Source organism: Rhinoderma darwinii, chromosome 13 (genome assembly GCF_050947455.1).
Source record: "Rhinoderma darwinii isolate aRhiDar2 chromosome 13, aRhiDar2.hap1, whole genome shotgun sequence".
NCBI lineage: Eukaryota > Metazoa > Chordata > Amphibia > Anura > Rhinodermatidae > Rhinoderma > Rhinoderma darwinii.
This window is the reverse complement of record NC_134699.1, coordinates 5,852,631-5,870,364: the sequence shown is the minus strand read 5'-3', so window position 1 is coordinate 5,870,364 and position 17,734 is coordinate 5,852,631. Positions and strand designations below refer to the sequence as shown.

The window sequence follows — 17,734 nt, the reverse complement described above, 5'->3', positions numbered from 1 at the left end:
ACCGGCCACTGAATAGCTGCCATACTGTATTGAAGTGGATGGGAGCAGAGCTGCAGCACGGCCGCTATGTCCGGAGCCATCTGCTTCCGGCTCCGTACGTGGCATAATGGGCCACAACATCCGGTAGCCGGAGCGGCTTAAATAAAGTGCGCTGTCCAGGTGTCAGACTCGCGCTGATGACCTACTCGGTGGATAGGTCATCAGTCGTTCTGTAGTGGACAATCCCTTTAAACCCCTACAACAAGACGTTGCGATCTAAGTGCAGAAGAACAAGGTGATGTGGCCCTTTAGGTTTGGCCCAGTTGAACTTCAATTAGTTTTTTTTTTTGTTGGTTAAGCCTCCAGCACGAGCCAGTCTGTTAATAAGAGCACGATCGTGGATTGGCTGGAATACAATTTCGTAGTCTACTGGTGCAGGTGCCTTTATTACCAGAAATACTGCACAGCGGGGGTGCGATATAAACTTTCCGCTGTGACCCGCGTCTCCGTCTCCAGGGTTTTGTCTGGTTTGGCCTCTTCCGTGCGGTTGCCAGGTAACTGGTCGTTGTCTCCGCCTCCTGCGACCCTTCAGACACCGGCACTTACGGATTTCAATGTGTTAACTGCTTTGTTGCTATAGTGAAATTTTAGTTTTCTTAAGACCCAGTGCCGTAAACGTCATTGTTGAGCCACAATTGTAGGGGGTTCCGGGGTGAAATCATTTCAGCTTGCAGAGCACTTGGCATTAGAGCTTTTGGTCACTTTGCATTAAAGAGGCTCTGTCACCACATTATAAGTGCCCTATATCCTATATAAGGAGATCGGCGCTATAATGTAGGGGACAGCAGTGCTTTTTATTTAAAAAAAACTATCTATTTTTACCACGTTATTAGCGATTTTAACTTTATGCTAATGAGTTGCTTAATGCCCAAGTGGGCGTGTTTTCACTTTAGACCAAGTGGGCGTTGTACAGAGGAGTGTATGACGGTGACCAATCAGCCTCATGCACTCCTCTCCATTCATTTCCTCAGCACAGGGATCCTGCTAGATCCTTATGTGCTGTCTTATACTAACACTTTAACAATACTGAAGTGTTTAGACAGTGAATAGACATTCCATGGGATGTCTATTCACAATCTCTGCACTTCGTTACTCTGTCTGTGGTAGTTACAGCAGAGGAAGCGTGATCTCACGAGATTACGCGGTAAATGGACAGGTTACAACGAGATTACGCTTCCTCGGCTGTAACTACCAAACAGTAGAAATAGTAACGAAGTGCAGAGATTGTGAATAGACATCCCGTGCAATATCTATTCACATACTAACACATTAACAATACTGAAGTGTTTAGACAAAGACAGCACATAAGGATCTAGCAGGATCCCTATGCGCTGACTAAATGAATGGAGAGGAGCGCATGATGCCGATTGGTCACTGATTGGTCAGCGTCATACACTCCCCTGTACAACGCCCACTTGGTCTAAAGTAAAAATACACCCAGTTGGGCATTAAGCAACTCATTAGCATAAATCTAAATTCGCTAATAAAGTGATAAAAATAGATTGTTTTTTTTTTAACAAAAAGCACTGCTGTCACCTACATTACAGCGCCGATTTCCTTATGTAGGAGATAATGCACTATAATGTGGAGACAGCCTCTTTAAAGTAGTATGTTTTTTTGTTCTTACGGAGAGAAAAATTGTCGACTTGCCTGGTTCTAACACGCTGGAGCAGCGCACGTCTGTGGGTGACCGTGTGGAATCTGCACAAGAACACACAGAACCGACGCGGTCACCCGCAGGCCGGGTCTGACATCCTGAACATATTTGGACCTCTGCTGAGCAGCCCAGAATTGTGCATTTATCTGGAGGACGCCCTGATGATCAGTTCAATGTGAAACTCCTTTCTTTTACTTGACATTCCCGGTAACGCCACCGCCCCCCTCTAACAAAGCGACTTTCTACGCAGCTCGGAGGGCGAGAACTTTTACATTCAGAGCTGCTTGTTACCCGTGGGGTCTCCCGGGTCTGGTCCCTCAGTGCTGTACAGCAGATTCTCTGTGTGAGGGGCAGAACCAGCACAATCCATGTAAGTCAGAGCTTCACGGGAGTCTATGAATGGTTTGCTGTACAAAGGGCTGCACGAGTCCCTGGAGTGAGAATTAACCCCTTAGTGACCACTAATACGCCTTTTTACGTGATTCACTAATGGGCTTTAGGCTAGGCTGACGCCTTTTCACGTCAGCCTAGTCTAAGTCCTGCACGGGTCTCCCGTGCAGGCAGGAGCCGGGGCTCTGCTGTCTGATGACAGCTGAGCTCCTGCTCCAACGCCCGCGATCGAAGTTTACTTAGATCGCGGCCGTTTAACCCGTTAAATGCCGCCGTCAATAGCGATCGCGGCATTTAACTTTGTTTACAGAGGGAGTGCGCTCCCTCTGTCACCCATCGGCGGCCCGCGAATGCAATCGCAGGTCTCCGATGGGGTGTCATGGCAGCCGGGGGACTGATAAAAGCCCCCAGGTCTGCCCTGGACATATGCCTGTTAGAACGCGCCGGAGGCACGTCCTAACAGATTGCCTGTCAGATTTACACTGACAGGCAATAATGCTCTGGTATACGGAACATCGCACAGTAAAGTCCCCTAGTGGGACTAATAAAATCAGTCATCAAAGTGAAATAAAGATTATTAATAAAAAGTACAGTAAAAAAATAAATCCATTTTTTTCCATAAAAAGTGGTTTTATTTAGTAAAAGCGTAAAAAATAAAAGTACACACGTGGTATCGCCGCGACCGTAATGACTCCATTAATAAAGTTAATATGTAATTTAAACCGCAAAGTGAACACCGTAAAAAAAAAACGCAAAAAACTATGGCGAAATTGCAATTTTTTTCCATTGCCCCCCAAAAAGTCATAATAAAAATGAATCAATAAGTCCCATGCACCCCAAAACAGTACCATTCAAAACTACGTCTTGTCCCGCAGAAAACAAGCCCAAAAAATCACTACATTGATGGAAAAATAAAAAAATTACGGCTCTTGGAAAGCGACGAGGCAAAAACAAATAATTTTAGTTCAAAAGTGTTTTTATTGTGCAAAAGTCGTAAAACATTAAAAAACCTCCACATATGTGGTATCGCCGTAATCGTACCGACCCATAGAATAAAGGTAACGTGTTATTTACGTCGCATAGTGAACGGCGTCAATTTAAAAACGCATAGAACAATGGCGGAATTTCAGTTTTTTTTTATAATCCCCCCCCCAAAAAAGGTTAATAAAAGTTAATATAAAAATTATATGTACCCAAAAATGGTGCTATTAAAAAGCACAACTAATCCCGCAAAAAACAAGTCCTCCTACAGCGATGTAGACGAAAAAATAAAAACATTATAGCTCTTTGAATGCGACTATAGAAAAACGAATAAAATAGCTTGGTCATTAGGGCCTAAAATGGGCTGGTCACTAAGGGGTTAAAGGAACCTCAAAACTCACTGCCTTTCACTAATCCTAATAATCGAGGGACTCATTTGTGTTGTGAATGGAGATGTTCTTCCATGGAAATGTCCTTACGTTCCTGAGAACCTTCAGTCCACACCTGCAATGTTCCTGCCGCAAATGCTGAATGTGTACAATGACCCCCAATGTGCCTGCAGGTTATTTTGGAATCGGTTTGTCTGGTAAAATCCATATACTGCCTATATAGAGCCCAGCCTGGCGTGCCTCCCTATACAGTTGACTTTTAGATACTTTTATTTTTTATTTCTTTACGATAGTGGTATGTCCGAAGTATACGTCAAATGTGAGCTTAGGCGGGATTCACACGACCGGGTCGCGTCCGAGCCCGAGTGCCGGCCGGTAAAATCGGCCATTCTGCCCGGCCGGTTTGCATAAAGTTATGCATCCGTGCCGGGCCGGGCAGATCCGGACAGTGACATCATCGGCAACTCCTGAAGGGGAATCCCCATGTGTTCGGGGATTCCGCTTCAGGAGTTTCCCCTGATGTCACTGCCCAGATATGGACAGAGACATCAAGCGCTCTGTCCAGGAGCGGAATCCCCGAACACACGGGGATTCCGCTCCTTCAAGGAGCTAAGTGCGGCTAGCACATAGCAGAGCGGGGAGATACCTCCCCGCTCTGCTATAGTGGCGTCGCTACAGTAGTAGTAGCAGCAGCTGCTAGCGGCGCCATCAAAGGTGTCGCCGGGCCAGGGCGCTTTTAACAAGCAGGAGAAGGGAGCCAGCGCAGCGCTCCCTTCCACTTGCTGTACACCCCGGCCCTGCCACACCGTGTACAGCGATGCCATTCGTCAGAATGGCATCAACTCCTCCTCCTCCTCCTCACATGCACTCTGCGCTGTGAGGAGGAGGAGATAGAGCGCAAGAGCCGGAAAACCCGGCCGTCACTCGGGACACATCCCGGTGATGGCCGGGTATTACCCGGCCCCATAGACTTCTATGGGAGCCGGGCGGCCGGGTACCCGGGCGAAAATAGAGCATGTCCTATTTTTTGACGGGCGGTTTTCCCGGCCGTCAAAAAATCGGCCGTGTGAATAGCCCCATTAGGAGTCTATTATTCCTAATGCAGCCGGGTGCCGGCCGATTTATGAATGGCCGGCACCCGGCCGGGAAACCCTGCCGTGTGAATGAGGCCTTAGAGGGTAACTAAACCTTAAAAAAAACTTCTGGTGTGTCATAGTGATATGTCAGAAGTTTTGATCGTGGGGGTCGGAATACTGAGATCCTCACTGATCGCTAAAACAAAGAAGCAGAGGCGCTCGGCTCGGGTGAGCTCGGAGCCGCTTCATGTCTGATCGGCTTTTCGCAGACAGCTGAGCAATTTGGTTTATGGGTTCAAACTTTCTATTGAACTCCTACACCAATTGCTCGGCTCCAAGAAATGGCCATCAGAAACAAAGCGGCTCTTTAAGGCCATGTTTACACGCTCGTCAAAAATGTCCTGATTTTTTTTCTTTTAGCCACTCGGTGTTTTTTTTTTGGGGGTTTTTTTTGCAGCGTTTTTTACATCTGTTTTTGGAGCTGTTTTCAATAGTCTATGAAAAACTGCTACAAAAACGTCCCAAGAAGTGACCTCCACTTCGGCCGTTATTCAAAACGGCCTGTCGGAACAGAAAGCCGTTTTTCCAATTGAAATCAATGGGCAGATACTTGCAGGCCTTCTGATTTATTTTTTTTGGCCGCTATGGACCAAAAATAAGCTGTATGAACATACCCTGACAGTGCCTAATAGAGACAGTCTCTCCGTAAACAGGAAGCGTGCTTGTACTTGTCAGTTCTGGGGTTTTTTTTTTTTTTCTTAAGCAAATCACACTAAGCATTGTTCCTTATTCACCTAACTAAACACATCACATGACGTCCTGGCACCTTGTCTTAATAGAGACCATAGATTCATGTGTTTGACCTGAGGTTGTGTAACTAATAACTGTTCTTTTCTCCTGACAGGTGGCATGTATTGTCAATTTATGGACATGTTGTTTCCCGGATGCGTCCCGTTAAAGAAAGTGAAATTTCTAGCCAAACTTGAACACGAGTACATCCAAAACTACAAAGTGCTACAAGCCGCATTCAAGAAGATGGGTATCGACAAAGTGAGTGCCATGTGACCCCATGTCTTATAAGTGCGTTTAGTAACAAACTCCTGCAGTGACCGGAGATCATCCTGTCATGGCTGCTTTGTACAGCTCCTGTTTATAAACTGGTACATTGCACTGTCTTATCTGGTATAATGCCTCAAATTTGGCCACTAGGAACAAGCCGATCCATTCTCCAGTCTTTAGGACACAATGCGAGTCTAGCTTATATTCTTAAAGGGAAACTCCAACTAAAACTAATGTTTGTCATGTGTTCCTTTAAGGAAGTCAGTCTGCTACGATCACTAAATATCACGCTGGGGACGCTGCTTAGCGACTGTCTGAATCCGGCTACCGTGACTTGCTTTTTCTACTTGTCAATGGGGATAATCCTGTGTCACTCATACAGGCACCGGAACTTCCTGTATGATGTCACGACATGGACTGTTCCACACAGGCTCTTCGTAGTGGGGGACAAACTCCTATCACAGCTGATGATGATGATGATTATAGAGGTCACTGTTATAATGGAGAATATCACCGCTCGCCCTCCCTGGCTCTATACTTATAGTCTTGTAGTTTTGTTTAGGAGAACATTGAAGGAAGGATTATGACACTGTCCTCCCCAGCAGGCTGAGACGATACCGGCTGTAGCTGCTCATGAAATGCTTTATCACAGTCCATGATTATGGGCACAGCTAGGCGCTGACTGTTGCGGGCTGTGCCCCCATATAAAGTATGAGAGCACGGTCTGTAAAAGGCCAAAAATAGGACATGTTTATTTTTTGCGGAGCCTTTCTACGGTACTGACACCCTCCTGTACGTATACGGGAAGGTATCCATCGGCCATAGAAATAGGTCCGTAATTATGGACTAATTCTACGGTCGTGTGCATGGGGCCTAACTGAGGCATCATGGGATTGATGGCATGTGAAGGCAGGGTGAATTCAAAAATTCACCAGCCAGCAAGGTCCACTGCCAGTCTATCTGACACCTAGCCATTTTTTTTTTTATTGTGTTGGGAGATGAAAAAAGGGCAATAACTTTTTTTTTTTTTTTTTCTTAATTTAAAGTTCCATCATAAGAATGTTCAGATAATGGATGATTGTCATTGGTCACATCAGTGTTTGATTTTTGTTTTTTGTCGATTGTCTGCAGCTAAACGTTACATTATAATAAAAGGAAAAAATTCATTGTAATTTATTGCAAAATGAATTTTTTTTGTAGATAATTCCAGTGGACAAGTTGGTGAAAGGAAAGTTCCAGGACAACTTTGAATTTGTACAGTGGTTTAAAAAGTTTTTTGACGCAAACTACGATGGAAAAGACTACGACCCAGTTGCTGCCCGACAAGGACAAGAGTCGGCACCTGCCCCCGCACTCCCCATTCCAGCCATGAACAAACCCAAGAAACCAATTGGATCTACAAACTCCGGTACTGGCAATTAACAGTTGTGCTTAATGTTTGCTTTCAATGTTTGAGGCGGCCTCGTCCAGCTGCAATACGGGTGCATTTTGGCATCTATGTTCTGGCTGAAACACAATCTTCACATCCCCCCCCCCTCTCTAGCCTATTCTGCCCTTACATAGGAGACCTGACTGGTCTGAAATTAATGTGAGCCCTAAAAATGCCAGAATATTATACATTGTTTGCTTTTACCCTGAGAATTTTTTTTTTTCTATTTGGGAGTGTCTGATTCTGGTAAATACTGTACTTCCAGATGACTCTGCTGATGTAAATCAACCAATGACAGAAGAGATAAAGAAAATGGCCAAAATTGGTACATGCCTGTGTCAGGGAGTGGGGTGCACATGTTTTGAGTGGTGTCTCACAATAGGCTCTGGGTTATGGTGGTTCTGTGAAGATCTGCACTCGTGTATTGTATAGTCCTCCAACCGCTGTTTTGTTATATATATATATATATATATATATATATATATATATATATATATATATATTATAATCTTGGTTTTTCTCAGCTCCACAGAGGGCCGTACCTGCCCAGAGGACCGCAGTAACCAACAGACCTGCCCAGGCAGTCAGCAGAAAGCCGGCCGCCGTAGGTAATGGTGAGGAAGAGTCTGCAGAGATAGTTCAACAGGTAAATGATCTTAGTCCTTGGTGGTCTATGGTGGTTTCTTTGTCCGGTCATGCACAGCGTATCCTCCCTGAACACCGCAGGGAATGCCATACGAAAATCGCACCACATTGTGTTGCGTTATTCTGGTGGATTTTCCGCTGCATAAATCCCCGGAAAATTTTAAAAAAAGTTCATACCTGCCCTCTGACTCTTCTCTGCACGTTGTCCAGCCTCCTGGGATGGTGTTGCAGTTCACGTGACCGCTGCAGCCTGTGATTCTCAACTTTTTGTGTCCTCGAGACGCAGATGCCATTGAAACCAATGGTAGAGCAGGGGGCCTTCATGTCCCTGCTCTACCGTTCACTAAATATGAATGGAGTGGGGTAGCATGCAAATAGGGGACATGGTATGTAAAAAGGGGTGTGGCCTAAATGGTTAATTAATCATGATCGATTTTACATGTTCAATTAATCGGGATTTCGATTTAGGTCCTAATTGCCCAGCCCTACTACATACTAGAGGACCCCATACACACGACTGTGTTCGGTCCGTGATATACGGTCCGCATGTCCCGGACCGAACACTGCAGGGAGCCGGGCTCCTAGCATCGTACTAATCTATGACGCTAGGTGTCACTGCCTGTCCATAAATACTGTCCTGTAATGTTTTCAGTGCGGGACAGTATTTCTGGACAGGCAGTGACACCTATAGTCATAGATTAGTAGAATGCTAGGAGCCCTGCTCCCTCCACTGTGTTCGGTCCGGGACATGCAAACCGTATATCACGGACCCAACACTGTCGTGTGCATGGGGCCTAAGACCGTTGACCAGTAACTCTTTATAGCACTGGCAGGAGTGGAGACCTACCAGAAGGGTGCTGTGGCAACCATGTGACGCTCTGGCAGTATCATGCATGGATGTCGATCTGATACTTCGGCTCTTGTACTGTTTTGGTAACGATACTGTCCAGCGTCTCTGCACCCGCTGTCAGGTCAGGCAGGAGATAACTGGAGGTCCACCAAGAATAACCTAAGCAGCAACCAAGAGACTCCTGTGGATTGAATGTGCAGGAAAGGGGGGGGAACGTCTTACATCTTTGACAGATTTACTTGTATTCTAATATGTACTTGATTTTTCCAGTTAAATGTCCTGAAAATCACAGTTGAAGACTTGGAGAAAGAAAGAGACTTTTATTTTGGCAAGCTAAGGAATATCGAACTGATCTGTCAAGAGAACGAAGGAGAAAGTGATCCTGTCCTGCAGAAGATCATCGAGATCCTTTATGCCACAGATGTGAGTTTCTTGTTCTGATGTCTAATTTGTCGGATTTCATGTCACAGGTTGTTGAAGGGGTCGGCTACTCTCAGACCTCTGTGCCGTATCACGAGGATATGCCACCGATGGCCAATTAAAGGTCCAACCTCTGACCCCCCCCCCCCCTCCCCCGATCCCAGAGTAAACATTGGCGCAGTGATTTTTCCTCAACTTATTCGTAACTTCATTACAGACCTATGCCGGTTGGACACTGGTGGCATATTTTAAAGGGAGTCTGACCAGAAATTTGCCCCTCAAACCAGCAACAGAGTAATATAGTGCAGGCTCATCTCAATCAATCTAATGCATTTTTCAGTGAAAATCACTTTATTCAATATATTCAAATTGGCATTCTGGAGTAATGAGGTAGTCACCTTTGCTCCAAGCCGCTCTGACTTCTATACCCAGTGCCTCCCTCCCCTTTATTTGGTTGACAGGGGCCAAGCCGCATAAAAGCAGAGTTCACACCTGACTCCGTGTTCTCCTGTACACGCCCCCACCTCTGCTTTGTAATTGCCGTATGCGCACTACATCCTTTATGTTTAATCGGCTGGACTGTGCATGTGCCAATTACGTCAGACTACTGCTCTGCAATGCCGAGGTCCGTCTCCTCTGGTTGTAGTCTGGCATAATTGGCGCAGTACACAGATTAGACCGGTGAAACATCAAGGATGTACTGCGCATGTGCCCAATATGAAGCCAAGGCGTGGGCGCATTCAGGAGAATACGGGGTCAGGCGTGAACTCTGCTTTTACACTGCCTGGCGACTGTATCAAAGAAAGAAGGGATCGATGGACTGGGGATAGAAGCCGGAGCGTTTTACAGCAGCGGTGACCACCTCGTTACTCCATAATGCTCATTTGCATATATTGAATAAAGTGACTCGCTGAAAAATGAAAAGCGCATTCGATTCAGATGACCCTGGAGGATATTACTATTGCTGGTTTGATAGGCCAATTTCTGGGGACACTCCCTTTAACTATTCACAACCAATGTCTGATTTAAATGACATTCAATTGTTCTGTGCTATAAATTCAGAGTGCAAAAAATACCATTACTACCCATTGCTTGGTGCTTGGCAAAGCCAACCCTGACTTATGTGCTTTTTTTGGGGGGGGGTCAACATGACTGCTGGCGAACACCTCTTTAACTCTTCCAGCCGTGTCAGAATGGGGATATTTTTATAATTTAGTCATGGCCATAGGCTGTCATGTGATTCAGAGGGTTTCAGTGTGACTGCTCTTACAGTAAATATCCCTTTCGATGATGACGGCGGCATCTTCTAGATGTAGTGGACGCCCCCTTGTCATGGTTATGGGGTGCGCTAGAGAAGTCATTAGATGGGACAACTCCAATTAGATTGACATAAACAAATATTTAGGAGAGCCGGGTTGGGGTCTATTAACACTGAGTTTGCAATGTACGTCAAGGTATTTCCTAACTTGTACGCCAGTGTTTGAGCAGACGTCTCCCATGTTTAAAAACCGCATATTTCACAGTAAACGTTTGCTGGATGCCTCTGTATGGAATAGCAGTGCTGACTTTGCGATTCCATGCAGTTAATAAAAGGTTAATTGGCCTAACGATGGCTGTTGAGTGAATGGGACCCTATAGAAACAATGTGGCATATGTGCAAATACGCCAAGTGTACGCTGCAGTGTGAACGAACCTCTAACTTGGCTCGTGCTTTCTTATGTCTTTCAGGAGGGCTTTGTCATACCGGATGAAGGGGCACCTCCAGAGGACCAGGAAGAATATTAGCGGCGCTCCCCTACCATGCAGTCATTGCGAAAACAATTATTTCAATTTTTTATTTTTTTTTTGTTTTCCTTCCAAAATCATGTGCTTAACTGTAAAATATCCCTTTTTATTCTGAGGGCTGGCTCAGCACCTCTCTTTTTGAAAGTGTACTTTGCCAAAGTTTCACTCATTTTACAGCGGCTTCACCTTGGAAATGTCTCATTTTGTAGCAAAGAAAAGTATTAATGTATTTGTTGTGTTTTTTTTTTTTTTTTTTTTTTTTTTCTTTTTCCTTAAACGTTCTTAGGGGAACGTTTGAGGACTTGAGGAGGTTCATATGTGGCTGAAAAGAATGTTCTAAATTGATTGTTGCAAAATGAAAATGAAGCGCAGGGTGCGGAGAAGGAAAAAAAAAAAATGTACCGTAAGTCTAGTCTGTCAAAGTTATTGTAATGAGAACAAATATAGCGCATAGGAGATGAGAATGCCTTAAGAAATTTACACGCGCTTTCATATCGAAGCTCAAGAATATACAAGCCGGCTTACTGAGCGGATAGCTAGCGAGTTGCGCGCTCGTCGTGAAGCGAGCGCGCTTCTTAAACGTTTCAGGCTTGCAAAAGTAGCGCTGAGGGGCGTGGGTGTGTGCGGCTGCCGCTACCTCTTGCATCCTATTGCTCTCTACTTCAGATGGCATCGTTGCATACAGACCCCCTTGGCAGCCTTGAGGGTAAGGCAAGTTTAAAAAAATTATATATAGAAATCCATGATAAAAGGAGCTGACATTTTTACCGGGGCTTGGTGATAAATTTTAGGATTTTCAGAAGCCTCCCTCTATACCCTTATTTTTTTTTTGTTAATTGTTTAACTTTATTTTGCCAACATATCGTTATTTAATAAGTCAATGTATTGTATGTATCTGCTGTATCCTCCAGATCACCAAGTTGTTCACTCCAGAGAGAGAAAAATGGATGGTTTGGTTATTTTTTTGTTTGAATCCTTTCGGATAACTAAAAAAAAGTAACGTGTAATGCATGAAAAACAAAAAAAGTAGAAAGATTCGAGCCCGTGTTGACTTGGTAGCAGGCCATCACCGACATTGCAGTGCTACGCTTGCTGAATCTCTTGTGGCCTTTTTTTAAGAATCTTTAATCCTTTAATTTTTTTTTTTTTTCCCCCTTCACAATTTTTTTTGTTTTCTGTTTTTTTGTTAAACTTTCTCAAGTTTTTTTTTCTACTTTAAACCATTTCTAAATAAAACTTCTGTATTTCAAGAGTTTACTTTTCTTCATTTTTTTTTGTCTTGAGTTCATTAGCCTTAAAATCGGTATTTAACCTGATGCTGTTTTCCATCCTACTTAGGCCCCATGCACATAAACTTATTTTTGTGTGCATTTCACTACAATGGGCCCATGCACACGACTGGTTTCCACGGTCCGTGCGTGGCCCAGGAGCCTGGACCACAAAAAACGGACGTGTCTGATTACAGCCGTGTTTTGCAGTCCAGGCTCATAGAAATTAATGCACAAGGGTGACACTCCGCGAGCCAAAAGTCACGGCTGTGAATACAACTACGGTTGTGTGCATGAGGTCTTGGAGGTTTTCCCATGAAGGACATTTAGGACATGTATATCCACAGGATATGTCAGATAGGTGAGGGTCCTGCTTCTGACCTTTGATGGAGACCGGTTTGAGATGGAATAAATTAATTTTTACATATGTTAATGGTTACCCAGAGTTGAAACTTGCACTAAGTTTCAGGCTTCAATCTTCAATCATTTTGAGACCTCTTCTCCCCCCCCCCCCCCCCCCAATACCTAAATATTCCATTTACAACCTACTCCTAGTTTGCCTTGGCTCACAGATGTGTCTCTCCCAGTAATACATGCTGGGTGAGGTATGTAATTTCCAGGATGTTGCTGCCTTCACTATCTCTTATCAGCACAGCTTTACACCCTGTACTGCTTTCCCCCTTCTAAAGACACAGCCCATGTGTGAAACTCTTCATCTTCCCTGTGCCAACACACTGATGAGATATCCAAGGGGAGAGAAAAGACATGGACCGCACATCCACTGTATACAATGATCAATTGCGGCTAGGCAAAATATATAAATATGAACGAGAGGTTCTTTGTAACATTTTGATCAAATTGTATGCAAGCCCACTTGCCACTTCACGGCGACCTCTGAAAGTGGGTCCCTACTCTAACGGTTGCAGCACCGCATGGCGGCTACCGCCACCGCAGCGCCGCTCCTGCAGAGGGAGCAACCCAGGGGCCCAAAAGCACCCATGCCTTCAGACCGTGCCAAGCCTCCTTGGCTCTGGGCCACGTCCCCCCACAAGTGCAGCACTACAGCAACAGACACCACCACACAGCACCACAACATGTGAACAGATGGAAATGAGCTCACCTTGCCATGCGCCCCCAGTGGCCAACTGAGAGTACAAGCAGGAGCAGGAACACTTATCAGGTCATTCCTAAATTAAAATCAGCTGGGCCAAAAGCTTTTGGGCCCCTGGGTTGCTCCCTCTGCAGGAGCGGCGCTGCGGTGGCGGTAGCCGCAACCGTTAGAGTAGGGACCCACTTTCAGAGGTCGCCGTGAAGTGGCAAGTGGGCTTGCATACAATTTGATCAAAATGTTACAAAGAACCTCTTGTTCATATTTATATATTTTGCCTAGCCGCAATTGATCATTGTATACAGTGGATGTGCGGTCCATGTCTTTTCTCTCCCCTTGGATACACTGATGAGATGTTTATTTCCCCCGGCAGACTCTCCTCAATGCTGGTATTTCTAGCGCAAAGAGGGAGAGTAGATGTCAGCCGATAGGCAGCGCAGAGCCGTGTATTGTTGAATTGGTCAGAATCCGCAGCAATGCCAGCGATTTTACAGGAGCTGCAGACTCTGAAGCAACAAAATAGTAGGAATTTTAATGACCACTAGAGTTAGAAAGCTGCTTAGTTCTGGATTTAAGCAACAAATAAACATTAAAGGGAATGTATTTTATATACATTTACATAAAGACTTAAAGGGTATTCCAGGTACAACAAGTCAGCCCCTATCTAGGGTAAGGGGTTACTTGCTGATCAGTGTTAAGCTTTAGCTTCACTTTTATTTGGTGACTGGTAATCCCTCCTGTGCCACGTATCTAGTGCACCTAACATATTAACGGCCGGCTCCGGCCACCAGGTCTAGTGTGTAAGGTACCCCCACCCCCCACATCACATTGTTTCTTCTGTCGGGAGTACTCGGAGTGGAGGCTGCAACGTATCATGCTGTTTGGCTTTATTCGAACGAATGTGTGTGGGATTGACCGAGAAATTTCCAATTTGCACTCGTGTGGGACCAGTTTTCATGGATCCCTCAGACTTGTCCTGGTTTTTCATGGGCCCTTCACATGGTCCGTTTTCAAAACAGCCGTGTGAATAGCCCCATAAAAATACATGCAGTGTGATTGCCATCACTCGGACAATTTACAGGTTTGCCTTAAAGGGATTTTACAATCCTTAAAAATTGATGCCCTATTCTCATGGTTGATCGATCGGGGTCTGACATTTGGGAACCCCATTGGTCAGCGGTTTAGAAGGGGTGAAGCGGTTATACGACTTCTTACCCTACATTTCTACTTGCTCACTACTATGCTATTCCATCCTTAATGGAGCCCTATGGCCATGTTTAGCGTATACCGCCAGAGCTTTCCCGCTGTACATGCTAGACTTAGGACATAAGTGTCACGTGAAGGGGACTAAGTTTTTGTAAAATGGCATATTGGTGGAGTCACTTTGTACTTGCACATTACTTATCCTGCACTGAGATGGCGGAATATTCATCTCCAGAGCTGCACTCACTATTCTGCTGGTGGAGTCACTGTACATACATTACTTATCCTGCATTACATCCTGTATTATACTCCAGAGCTCTACTCAATATGCTGCAGGCTTAAGAGCTGAAATCTCCCAGCATTCCCTGCTTGTTCATAGTCTCCACAAAGCGGATGGAGAAACTCCCGTAACTACCACCCCAACTCTGGTTTATGAGGATGAATATCTGGAGCACTTCTAACAGTGTCCTTGCTGTGGTCCATGCTCTTGCACGAGGGTTCCCTGCAGGTTTCTACCATTGTCATCTCATCAGGATTTTGACTGGTTAATCCGTTTATTTGACAATACTATTCCGCTATTTGACTTCTAAGGCCGCAGTCCGGCATTGACCAGTTATACCAAGGTAGCGGTGGTCAACCTCCCTGAGACCTACAGGACCATACTGGAGCCCAGGTAAATGTACGTATAGCTATGTTATGTGCAAATGGGCACTGTGGACTCTAATGGAAGTAGTGGGGTTATAGAGTCCCGGGCAGCCTCATTAATATGAGCCGCTGCTGCAGGGGTTCGGCTCTGAGACCCCCTCAAAAAGCAGATTTTGCTAGGAGAAGCTGAGGCATGAACATGGTGAACATGAGCCCGAGCAGAGTGCCGCTATGAAAGTGGGGGAGCCCTTCTGAAGACATGCCCTAATAGGAGATATGGATGGGTTGTTCTCATTGGGTACCCCTTTAAACGATCATGGGGTGCAGATTTGGGAAGTTTTACTCCTGAACGGCAATAGTCTATTAGTATCTGATTCCAGATCTCGTCTGTATATGTTTTATACTATGCTTAACATATATTTTTTTTTTACAGCAGGACTCAGTCATGACCGACAGAAGGAAACTGAGACAAAGATAAGGTTATCACCAGCCCACAGTGAATATTTAATAATACTTCCAGATTTACGTTTGTCTGAAGTGCGTGAAGTCGAGGTTCAGCGGTTTTTCCTCCAGCCCTCTCAGTATTGGGCCCTGCGCACACGAGCGTAGTTTTCATCCATAATTACGGATCCGAAATAGTGGACCCATTTGTTTCTATGAATGTGTCCGTGACGTAGAAATGATCCGCAAAATATAGAACGTCCTATTGTCTGCAATTGCGGCCCGGACTTCCCCGCAGAAGTCTATGGGGGCTTCCGCAATTGCGGACTGCTACGGCTGTGTATCTATAGCCGTCGGATCCGTATTTGCGAGCAGTAAAAACTTTTAGCGTCGTGTGCAAGGGGCCTCAGTGTGTGTGACACTTGAGGGGCTGCAGCTTTGGTCCTCCGAAGACTTTACTGGACTCCACTCCCCTGTGTGTGTCATTGATCTCCCCGTTGTAATAAATCTTGCTAAAAAGTCCCTGCGTCTTATAGTCGGCAGCGCCGGGCCTCCTGACTGCTTCGTTACTTAACCCCTTCCTGACTCATGACGTGCTGCAGACCGGAGGGGGGGGGAAGGGTGATGTTCAGAGTGGACTCATGTGCTGAACCCGCTCGCTACGCTGCAGGTGTCAGCTGTGTTTTACAGCTGACACGCTGCTCTAACGGCCAGGAACAGTGATCGCTATTCCTGGCAGTTTAACTGATTACATGCCGTGGTCGATGGCGACCACGGCATTTATAGGGGTTTATCCATGAAGGACATTTATGACATCCTGTGGATCTGTTATAAATGTCAGATAGAGGCGGGTCCCACCTATCTCTAGAATGGGGACCCCTAATCCCCGTTCTAGCTTTGCAAGCGCCCCTGGCCACTAAATGATTACAGAAGCATCGTAGCATAAATAATACAAAAGTGATAAAAAATGGGGCCAATAAAAACTACAGCTCATCACGCGAAAAAAGCCCCCCCCCTGTATTACGGCTCTCAGAATGTGGTGAAACAGAACAAAGATTTTTGTTTTTAACAAATAGTTTTTTTCTTTGTAAAAGTAGTAAAATATGAAATAATTATTTTCCGTTGTCTAAAACCCGGGTGCGTTTTATAGTCCGAAAAATCCGGTAGTTCTACAGTAATGTCGCGGAGGTGTGAGGTCCTGGCAGGGCAGCGCCCCGATATTACAAGGTCAGCAGGAATCACAGCCAGAAGCAAAAGCCTTCCATTGTCTATTCAGCCCTGACACCCTTTATTCGCTACCACGACGCCAATATATGTCACTGACTTTCTGCCGATCACTTCTCCCCAGCGGTAGCAGAAGTTCGAGTTCACACGTAGCGTAAATAGTGCGGATTTGGGGGGAGGGGGGAATTTGTATTTGGGTCGTTGTATCACAAATGTTTTTTATCTGGAGAATCAAAAAATTACTTGATTTAAAAAAAAGTATTGCAGATTTTTCACAATGCATTTCTTTGCGGTGTATTACAGAAGCCGCAGAGCGGATGACATTTGAACAAACCTCATCCACACTCCGCGTAAGAAAATCAGCCGAAAAAACGTACATGACTTTACCTTCGGAGCGTTTTTTTAAACCGCGTAAATTGACCTGCGTTGCATTTCTTTTAATACGCAGCATGTTCATATTATGCTTCGGACTCGCATTAAATTCAATGGGGAGGGAAAACCCACAGCTAATAGCCGATGTGATTTTTGTGTGGGAAATGCTGCGATTCCGCCGCCAAGATCGCAACTCAGAAAAAAATAATTATACTTACCCATGACTCCCTATGCGTCCAACCATTCCTCCAGGTATGACGTTTCATCCCATGTGACTGCTGCAGCCAATCACAGGCCAATCACAGGCTGCAGCGGTCACGTGGGATAAAACGTCATCCCAGGAGGCTGGGACGCAGGATGTCGGAGGGACGCGTCGTCATGGCTACGGTTAAGCATGAGACTTTTTTTCTCTTTTTACCTGCTATTTTCCGCAGCGGACGTTCCGGCCTAAAAACTGCACCGCAACTTGGTGCGGTTTTTCACCTGGAATTCCCTCTTTTAATGTTTTGGGCTCCGGAGACTGGAAAGTGGCTTTATGGTATATTAGGGATTTGCATGGATAGCGGCTCTCCTGACAAATGATCTCAGTCACTCCTTTTTGTGGGTGAGCTGTTGCGCTGTTTAGGGCAGCCTGTGTAATGCTTCTTGAGCACTAGACTCCGGCTGCCCTAAAACAGGATCTCGCCTCCATTATCAGAATCTCATTGCCTCTTATATTTTATCTGTATATGCCAGAAATGTTTCGATGATAAA

At 45.3% G+C, this 17,734-nt stretch overlaps 1 protein-coding gene across 3 annotated transcripts in view; it reads left to right on the top strand.

The window, feature by feature from the left end:
* Positions 1–11,970, top strand: part of MAPRE1 (microtubule associated protein RP/EB family member 1) — a 65,453-nt gene extending 53,483 nt beyond the window's left edge. For all 3 annotated transcript variants that reach the window (XM_075846076.1, XM_075846075.1, XM_075846074.1), the window contains exons 3-7: positions 5,437–5,582; positions 6,792–6,999; positions 7,545–7,666; positions 8,786–8,938; positions 10,664–11,970. In XM_075846076.1, coding sequence (XP_075702191.1) covers positions 5,437–5,582; positions 6,792–6,999; positions 7,545–7,666; positions 8,786–8,938; positions 10,664–10,720 — 686 coding nt within the window. In that variant the 3' untranslated portion in view covers positions 10,721–11,970. The remainder of the gene's footprint in view (positions 1–5,436; positions 5,583–6,791; positions 7,000–7,544; positions 7,667–8,785; positions 8,939–10,663) is intronic.
* Positions 11,971–17,734: the final 5,764 nt, after the last annotated feature.